This window comes from Capsicum annuum, chromosome 1 (assembly GCF_002878395.1).
Source record: "Capsicum annuum cultivar UCD-10X-F1 chromosome 1, UCD10Xv1.1, whole genome shotgun sequence".
Lineage (NCBI taxonomy): Eukaryota > Viridiplantae > Streptophyta > Magnoliopsida > Solanales > Solanaceae > Capsicum > Capsicum annuum.
Genome location: NC_061111.1, coordinates 199,201,464 through 199,211,328, shown reverse-complemented (window position 1 = coordinate 199,211,328; position 9,865 = coordinate 199,201,464). Strand labels below are relative to the sequence as shown.

Sequence of the window (9,865 nt, the reverse complement as noted above, 5' to 3'; positions counted from 1 at the left end):
CAGCTATAGTAATGAACTTAATGACGCACCTGATCGTTAGGATCGAAAATGATAGTGTCAGGTGACAAAAGAAAGTTATATAAAGAAAGCACATTTTCAATACGATTTAGTCAATTGACCTACGTATTGAAAACTAAATCAAAATGCATAAAATCTATTGGAACAATATGATCTCCCTAAGCAATACTGTTTCTATTGTCTAAACGATTATATTGTGGATGTTATTGTATTTTTTGATATGAGAAAACGGGTCTTTATTTATAGAAGTCCAGATTTTTTCTCCAAAAAATAGAATTAACCAAATACGGAAGAGATCATTTTCAAGCAGGAAAACTTTTCCACCAAAAAAAACCTTATTGAAATAAAATACAATTACGACAGAATTCGAATAAGGTAGAAAAATCAGGAAAAACTCTAATATTGATCACTTCAATCTACATCATAACAACACCAAATAAAGTTGGTACATTGAAAGTATGGTATGTAAAACAACAACAGCGAACATGGGGAAAACATAATCATATATGACAAGTATAACCAAGACGAACCAGGACAAGATGAAAAGACAAGTTTGAATCGCTTAACTGTTTCCGTTAAGTCCAATTCTCTTTTAGTTCATTATGGGAGTAAGCGATGAACTGACATAAACCACCGTGTGAGCGCAAGGACTCTAATCTCAGTCCAATCAGCTAAGCCATCCAATCCTTTCTTTTATTTCAGAATGTAAAAAGAGAACCAAATTTTCTCAGTACCGGAAAGTAGTTGACTATTTCCAAAGATAAAAAGTAAAAAGAAGCTGAAATAACGAATTACACCCAAAAATAATAGCAAGATCATTTCATACGTCGAAGGAAGTTTCATTCACTTTTGTATGGTAAATCAAACTACAAGCAAAATAACTTCTAAACAGTCAAAAGAATTCACAGGAAACTGTCTAACATGCTGCATTAACCAGTAAATTTACGATGCAATCTTGTCTCAAGCAGGTTTATCACAATCAGGAGACAACACATATATCGACATGACACAAACAATCCATACAATGCTCGTGTGTCAGAGAGAAGAAAACATTCTGAGGATGTAGTCTCTCATCGGCAACTATCCAGTAATCTGCTGCAAATGCTAAACCTCCAGGGTACATTTAGAATATGTTAGACTAGTATTGACGTCTCAGAGCAGAAACAGGAAAAAAACCCAGCACAACGCTAACACCCGCCAATCTTCAAAGTGCAACATGTTCCATCCACAGTGCTTCAAACAGCTGAAGTCAAAAAGGCCATCACACTGCAGCCACAGTTAAAAGAATATTTTACAACTCATTGTTTATCATTCATGACCAGTAAAACCTCAGCACCAGCAGTAATGATGCCATCCAAGAACTCCCTAACTTCTTGGGTATCTTTAAAAGCATAAGGAGCAGCAAAATCACTGTCCAGATTATACCAAAACCCCTGAATATATTTTAACGTAACCCAATGCCTGCTTCTCCAAAGGCCGCTAAACTTTCTAACAGGAACATTAAGAACAATTCCCATCAGCCAATCATCAGTTCCATCAAGATCAATTGAAGAAGCCCCATTTCGCCTGTCATGCCAAACAACAGTTTTGCTTTTCTGTTCCAGCGCTGCAATCAATACGTTTATATCATAGTTCCCGGTGATTTCATTATGATGAGGCTTAAAAACAATTGACATGGGAGTCCAACTTCCCTTGTTAGGGTCATCCACATCAAGTTTTTCAGCAATGGAATTTAAATCAGATTTTGTAAACACATCTTTCCCCTGAATTGAAACACGAGTACAACCAATATGTCATCATACCACCACGGGTTTTGTCCAAAAATTTTCAATAATAAAGTGTAATGACATTTCAACTAATTGACCTAAATCTAAAATCAAACAAACTAGAAAAGTTAGTTTATGCAGACTTTGGTCTATGATTAGGATATGACAGTGCAGAATAAGATAATCATGAAGCATAAAATCGAGTATTAAGTGACAACAGCTTAAATACTAAATTGCACTTTTAAGACGGGGACAAATGAAAACACATAATATTTCATTTGAGACAAACGAAAAACGGATAGATTTGGACCAAGCAAGAAAATCCATTCAAACGTCTCATCATGAGGAAAACACTTGTAAAACCAGTGTGTCTTTAATGAGAAATACTATGATATCAACAAGTAACCACATCGCCTTTGATCCATTATTTTGGACACTTGCTGTAATTGGTTAAAAAAAAAAAATTGTAAAATTATGACGTTAGATCAAAATTTGTAGGATGCAGGTACATCAGAGAGTCCCGAGCGGGAACATAGAAGAAAAGAAAATTTGATTACTGCGAGATGGGTTTGGTTGCCTATTGTTTATTTTATTGATAGGGTTACCATCATTTTCATTCTAAAGAATGAGAATAGAGGCATAATAAAGGGGATTATAAGAGTACCTGGAAGAGATTATTGAGGGAATGTAAGAGGCAGAACTGTAATCTTTGCCTCTCATGATATATTTTGGTTTTTCCTTCCTCCATATTCTAGCTACTTTCTTGGAACAGATCGATGGCTAAAAGACAGGAAGAAGCAACAATAAGTCAAAATCAACAATTATTGAACAAACTAGTGAAATTACCCGCACTTCGTGCGGTTAAAGTATCGAAATATTGTTGAGCAGTCCATCTCTTAATTTTTGTAAAATGAATTTTACCTTTAATAATCAAATATATCCATGATTCTTGAATGAACAACTACAATGGATTGATAACCTATTCACATAAAATAGGGCAAAAGCCTTAAAAAAGATTCGACATCGTTGCAAACCTACTTGACGGTAACCATGAACTCACACGTCATTGCAGGTTCTACAGTTCTTTTACTTCCAACCACAAAACAAACTATTTGTTGACATAATGTTCCAAACCATCCACAAAGTATCGTTGGGTTAAATTTCTGAACACTACATCCTTAAGTTGAATATGGAATAGCAAAACACGTCTAGCAATGAGACAAATGTAAACATCATCTAACTCAAGCAATTTCTAAAGTAAGGTAGACAACATCAAACAACTATCTCTAGTCCCATAAGCTAGTTAAGTTGTATAATTGGTTAGCAACTAAAAGGTTCAATCTTGTTTTCAAAAAGAAAAAAAAAAACTTGATTCAATAAATACACACTAAGGATGCAAAAGTCGATTGTGAGAAACTCAAGTAAATCAGGGTAATAAAATAAGGACAAAATAAGGCTATTAATATTCACCATTAGAAAACGTACATTATCGAGTATAAAAGAGTGATTGATTGTGCCTATCAAAGGTAAATGTGGCTAGTTTAAAACGTAGAAGCATTAGATGTGAAAAAATTGAAGCTAAAAGAAGAGAACAAAAATAACCCCAAAACAACTACTATTAAATTCTCTTCCAAGCTTAATTACATGTTTTATTCAATTAGTCAAAGATTGACATTGTACTTGCCTTAGTTTTAATATGATAGACTAGGGTGTTCGAACAAAAATGGAGATTGGTTATTCTTCCTATCCAAGTTTCAGTTTATTCACCCTAACCAAATAGGATTGTATTCATTCTATTCATATGTGGATCCCAAGGGTGTGGCCTTGTGGTTCAATGAGGTGGGTTGCGCATCATGAGGTCTAGGTTTAATTCCCAACAAAGACAAACGCTAAGTGATTTCTTCCCATGTGTTCTTGCTTTGTTGGATAGAGTTACCTGGTATCTGTTGCTCGTGGGAGGTGTCAGGTATCCCGTGCAATTAGTCGAGGTGCGCGCAAGTTAGCCCAAACAACACGGTTATCAAACCAAAATATGGATCCTAGTAGGATTTTAGATATATCCATAGAACTCGAACCTGAGACAAAGATACCTAACTAAAGGTGGAGGGATCCTATCCATCCCGACACTAACCACCTTATTGGTAATGGCATCATAGACAAGTTTGATAGCAAAGGGCAAAAAGTCATATGTGAATTGGTATTAGCATGAAATGCAGGGTCCAAATCACTAAGGCCACGCCGAAGATTTTAAAGTTTAACTAGCTATAATCATTCCAAATATTGTGTAGCTAAAAAGCGGAAAATTACATTATATATATAGATATAAAAAAATGTCTTAATTTGTGCACCATTTACTATTATGATAATTAAGGTTTTGGTGCATAAGTAGGTTTCATTGTTGTTTCTGCAACCTTTGCTAATATATCACTGTTCACTTTTGCTTTTAAATTTGAACAACTATTTACCTCTTCTTCACCGTTTGACAACTCCAATCTTCTCAACAAACCCTAAAACACAAGCCTCTAAATCTCTCACTTATCCTAAGGATCAAATATATTTTACTTTTAGTAGTGGTTATTATTAATATAAGGACAAATATAAATTTCAATTTAGGGTTTAAAAAAAAGTAGTTTGTATGAAAGAAGAATTGCGATGCAACTACAAAGAAATCATTTATGTACCTTTGAATGTTGTTCACTGGAGTTGGGTAAACATCTTCCCTTCTGTTGATTGATGTCTTCTCTGTTTCTTTCTGTGTTAAATATGCTGTATTTTAACATAACTTCAACTTTTTTTTTTTTTTTTGTAAAAAAAAGAGAACCATGACAACTATTTTCCTCCCACTGCTACTTGTAATACTAATACCTAAATTAGGGATACAACATTATTAGCTCCAAACTATAATCAGAGTTATTAGGACACATCTTAGTTTTACGGGAGTTTTGTTACCCTTTAAATTCAATTTTTCTCTATTGTCTTTTATGTCAGTCCAGCCCATTCGGATTAGCCACACGGGCTTTGAGTTTGACGGGTCAGGTTGGGAAACATCAAGTCCACACCATTTTTTATGGGCCAAAAAATATCAAGTCCACACCATTACTTTATGGGTTGCGGGCAACACGGGCTAACTCTCTTTTTAAAAAATAATATTTTATAATGAAAAAACTACATCGAGTATTAAATTATAAAAAATATCAACACTTGTATCAAATTACATTTTGTAGCATCAATAGCAATATTTTAATGTGGTCCCCTACTTTTGCCGAAGTTACCGTGCAAAAATTCTCCCCTTTCACGCTTTTCTTCTTTCTCTTTCCTTATTTTTTATTATATTTTTTCCCTTGTTTTAAACCATTAACACTTAATTCGTGCTTTAAATTTTTTTACTTTTCGAACGATTTTAGCACGATCTGATAAGGATTATCTTCCTCTATTTCAGGTGATTATTTAATTCAGTTATTGCTTGTTAGTGGTTTTTCTTTTCTTTTTTTTTTTCTACTGTAACACATCTTAAAATCCGATTTTAAGGTTTGTTATGCTTTAATGGCTGAACACACATCAAAATTATGAACAAATAGTGATTTACGGAATATTAATTTGGTTTCTGATTATGCATCATCTTTTAGTATTGGGTTAACTTAAGACGATGTAGTTAAAGTTGTTTCAAATCCTACACAGTCGAAGAAATCTGTGAGTTCGAAGGAGATTAGGTTCAAGTTTCGCAACGACCCGGTGAAGATGACTGAAATTTAAAAAAAAAATCATTGAAGAAAACTCCTTCTCCAAAAGATCAAAAAACAAAAAAATACGAGAAGAAAAGGAAAGCTAAAGAAATTGAGGTTGATGATGATGTTCAGAACTCTTCTGATGATGAATCTGAAGAAGACAGTGAGGAAGAGGTATTTTTTTGTTGTAAATATCTTTTTTACTATTTACTGTTAAGTATTTTTCGTTCTAAGTAAAGATGTTATCAAAGTTGGGAATGATATGTATTTTTTTCAAGTAGTTAATATGTATTTATGTTCTGCTGATATTTATTTTTAGGGATTGTAGCAAGCTTTTTTGTGAAGATGATAGTTTAACTTTGATAAGTTGCATGTATGAAAAATATATTGTTATATGAACTACTCATGCATATGTATTTTTTTTAGCTGATTTGGTTGTGTTTTGTTGTTCTTTACAGTTTAATAAAGTCTTGTTTTACTATTTACTTTATTGTCTGCTGATATGTATTTATGGATTGCAGTAAGCTGATATGTTTTTAACATTTGTATTTTTATACATACATATCAGATATCATATGTATTTTGTTTTAGCGATGAATCTGTATTTTTTTTTTTTTGCTCAAAATACATATGAATGTTATATGTATTAGTTTGGTTAAATACTTTCAAGATTTGCACCTCATATGTACTCAAAATACATATGAATGTTATTGAATTGTATCTACAGTTTAAGAAGTTGTAGTTTTACTTTGTATAGATGCTGCGTGACAAAATGTTTATTGTTAGAAAACTTTCAAGATTTGCACCTCATATGTGCTCGTACAGTGATAATGATATTGATGGGAGTATACGGGCCATATTAAACAAAGAACAGTATAAAAAGTTTTGCCACAATATCATTTTTGGTTATTTCATGAAAAAATGCACTGTGTAATTCAGGCACAACTGTGCAGATGTGTTATGTCGCTCGAGATAAAGGGTAGTTCTTCTTCTGCGATAGTCATTCAGGCTAATGACACCTCTCTTAATTTTACTCCTAGAAAATTTGCTATCGTTACTGGGTTGAATTATGTATCTAATAGGTACGACTTTATTTTTGACGAGAATGTGCCAAACAAGATTGTTGAGAAGTATTTCAATGATGCAGAATTTATACAGAAAAGGCAACTATTTTTAGCATTTACGGAGAAAGTTTGGGGGGAGAATGACGAGGATGCTAAGAAGTTTGTAATTTTATATTTCTTACATTCTTTTGTTTTATCCAATGTTGATACTGTGGTTATACCCCGACTTCATTTTGATTTGGTCGATAGCGGAAGATATAAGGATTTTTCATGGGGTACTTAATCATTTGAGGATCTAGCAAGAAGTTTGAACAACAGGTGAAAAATTTTATTTGATACAGGGAATGCCACTGGCTATTCAAGTGTGGCTTTACGAGTGTTGTTCAAATGTCCCACAAAAGATTGCATCGAAGGTTGATAATTAGATTCCTCGATTATTAAATTGGAAGACAAATGCACCTCGACCACGTTTTGAGTATTTGATGGATGCTATGTTTAATGACAATGGCAAAGTTTATTGTTAATAAATACATATGCATTAATATGTATTTTATAGTCTACATATATATATTTGATTTACGCTTACAGATACTTTAACATGTTTATCTATATTTCCTAGATTGTATTTAAGAACATAGAGCCAACTCAAAGGGAATTGGCAAAGTTTCAAATACCAGAGAAGGATATACTTGAATATGAACGTTCAGTTGATTCGGATGATGACTTCCAGGATCCACCACCAAAACAGATCAATGTACATGCAAAAAGAAACAAAAGGTTGATTCATCAACCCCAGCAGTGAAGAAGTCGTTAAGGAAAAAGTCACACAATATTGTTGACGAGCATATCGAAAAGAGGAAACCACTTTCTCGTGCTGCAAAGGTTGCTGAAGTCAAGACACCAGTCTTCAAGCCAATTCAAACACGATAGGCAACTCCTTCAAAAAAGAAGAAACTGAAGCAAACATCTAGGGTTATTTTTTCTCCGGAACAGTCAAAGCTAGAGAGTCCTGTAGAGGAAGAAGCCGTGTCAAAGTCAGAGAGTCCTGTAGAGAAAGAAGCCTTCATTTCTAAGAAAGTTTTTGATGCATTCTGCGATGAGGTAAGTTTTTTTGTTAAATACTTGTTTTACATTAAAATAAAATTGTTTAATTAAAAAAAATTTGTTTAATGCTTTTGTATGAAAACAGGTTCGTCAAGAGTTTAAAGGAATTCGTAGATTAGTGAAACAAAAGTTCAATCTGATGCTCAAAGCAATTGAACAAAGCAAGGTAAAATTTTTATTATTACAATATTCTTTAAAAACTTATCTGATTTGAATATGTATTCTTAGTGGACTGACTTATACAAATACAACACATTTGCCAAATAACTCATTATATCATTGTACATATATTTTGTAGGAACAGTCTGCAGATAAAGAAGCTGAACAACCAAATATTGATAATGTTGGTTTAGACAAATCTGGACAACACTTCAGTCATAATATTGTACAGACTTTGGATAATATGTTTGACGGTACAAAGGTAAATATTAAATTTTAAAATATGTATTTACAAGAACTTTTAAATGTAGTTTCATTATGATTGTTTTGCTCTCTCTCTCTCTCTCTCTCTCTCTCTCTATATATATATATATATATATAGTGTTAGTTGAAATTTCACTTGAAAAAAATAATGTGTAAACTTCATAATTTGTGTTATTTACTTTCAAAATACATTTGAGATAAATCAATCTTTCAAATTTTGAATAGAATAAAAAAATTATTTTTGTAGTTTATGCATTTTTTATTTTTTTTTGTTAGATTTAGTTAAACTACATATGCAGAGTATTCAAAAATACATATTCAATGTATTCAAAAATACATATGTATTTTTTAGTATTTTGTTTTTAAGAATATGTATTGCTAGGTTGATTGCAAATATTATAATATGTAAAATAGTTGTTTTTAGTTTTGTGTATTAGTATGTATTTTGAGAATGATGTTTATAGCAATATGTATTTTTAGTGGGTTTGTATATACATAATCAGTGAACTCAAGTATTAATAGTTTATTAAACTTGTATTTGTAGCAGCAATATGAAGATAAAGATTCTAAACTCCAACATATGGATTATGTTGGTGCCGAAACATCACTACAACGATTCAGTCAGAATGTTGATCAGAATTTGGATGAAAATCAGGATGGTAAAAAGGTAAATAATAACTAACATACGTTTATTCATTGGAGTGCACATATGTAATTTTGTATTTTAGCAGGTATATGTTTTTTCATATATATCTATATAAACATTTATAAGTAGATTTTTGTTTGATGTTGTTTTAATTTTTTTTACTTGTTTGCAAGGGGTGTACTGATTTGCATTCAGATAAAATAAGCGTTGAAATTGATTTTCAACATTTAATCCCTGCTGAGCTTCTCCGAAGTATAAATTTGAATTATATACATTCTGAGAAGCTTGTTCAACATAATGATCGAGTATGTATAATGAATTGAACTTTGAGTTTATGTGATGTAACAATCCTAACAATCCAGAGGACAATTATCTTTTTTCTTTTACTTTTTTTGCAGATCAGTGATGAGAAAATGGATGAAACAAATTTGTATGATTCGCAGTTTACAATCCCAGGAGAGATGTTACCAAGTCTAAATGCCTACCGGATAGAAAACATCATCACACATCCATCGGCAACCCATGAAAAAAACTTACTGATGAAAATTTGAATAATAAAAAGTATGAGTCTATTGTTGAAAATCATTGTCAAGTATTTATAATGAACATATTTTTGAGGTTGTGTGGTTATTTTAGACAGAACAAACTAATCTTTTTTCCATCTTTTTGAAGACAAATAAAGAGAACGTTAGATTGAGTTCAAAATCAGAGCTGCACGAAGAGGTTGATCTTAGTACAGAGGAGAAAATTACGACACCTCCTAAAATACAAGAACTAACCACTGATGAACAAAGGGATGAACCAGTTTGGCCTGATTCACAAAACACAATTCCTGATGAGCTACTTCCTAGTCTGAATGTCGATAGTAGTAAAAGCATCATTGTTCATCCCTCTGCTAATTGTGAACTTCAAACTCCCGTTCAAAATTTAAGGATTAGGCGACCATACAAATCCAAGGAGTCACCATACACAAGTAAGTTTGGTTCAGAAGTCGGTAAATACACTAAGTTATATATATTTTTCAATGTAATATGTTATGCAAATATGTTTTTATTAATTACATTTTTGTATTTTGTAACTATATAAGAAACTCAGCTAGGCACATACGTATATTCCCCC

At 32.3% G+C, this 9,865-nt stretch overlaps 1 protein-coding gene across 4 annotated transcripts; it reads right to left on the bottom strand.

The window, feature by feature from the left end:
- Positions 1 to 841: 841 nt before the first annotated feature.
- On the bottom strand, positions 842 to 4,705 carry LOC107843825 (josephin-like protein). 4 transcript variants are annotated; one of them, XM_016688232.2, is made up of 4 exons: positions 4,466 to 4,499; positions 2,449 to 2,564; positions 1,347 to 1,781; positions 842 to 1,284 (listed from the first exon to the last, which is right to left on the bottom strand). In XM_016688232.2, the coding sequence occupies exons 2-4, from the start codon at positions 2,530 to 2,532 to the stop codon at positions 1,171 to 1,173; spliced, it is 633 nt and encodes a 210-aa protein (XP_016543718.2). In that variant the 5' UTR covers positions 2,533 to 2,564; positions 4,466 to 4,499; the 3' UTR covers positions 842 to 1,170. The 4 variants fall into 4 exon arrangements, with proteins under 4 accessions (XP_016543718.2, XP_016543724.2, XP_016543709.2 ...); XM_016688238.2 differs by lacking the exon at positions 4,466 to 4,499 and adding an exon at positions 2,706 to 2,729; XM_016688223.2 differs by lacking the exon at positions 2,449 to 2,564 and having other exon boundaries at positions 4,466 to 4,705.
- Between the last annotated feature and the right edge of the window lie 5,160 nt (positions 4,706 to 9,865).

Excerpts from the sequence above, each read along its gene's own strand:
- LOC107843825 (XM_016688223.2), bottom strand. The coding sequence starts at position 4,564 with ATGTTAAAATACAGCATATTTAACACAGAAAGAAACAGAGAAGACATC. Across the intron at positions 1,782-4,465 it reads CCAGTGAACAACATTCAAAG|GGGAAAGATGTGTTTACAAA; the intron begins GTACATAAATGA and ends GTTTCAATTCAG. Across the intron at positions 1,285-1,346 it reads TCATTACTGCTGGTGCTGAG|TGTGATGGCCTTTTTGACTT; the intron begins GTTTTACTGGTC and ends CTGTGGCTGCAG.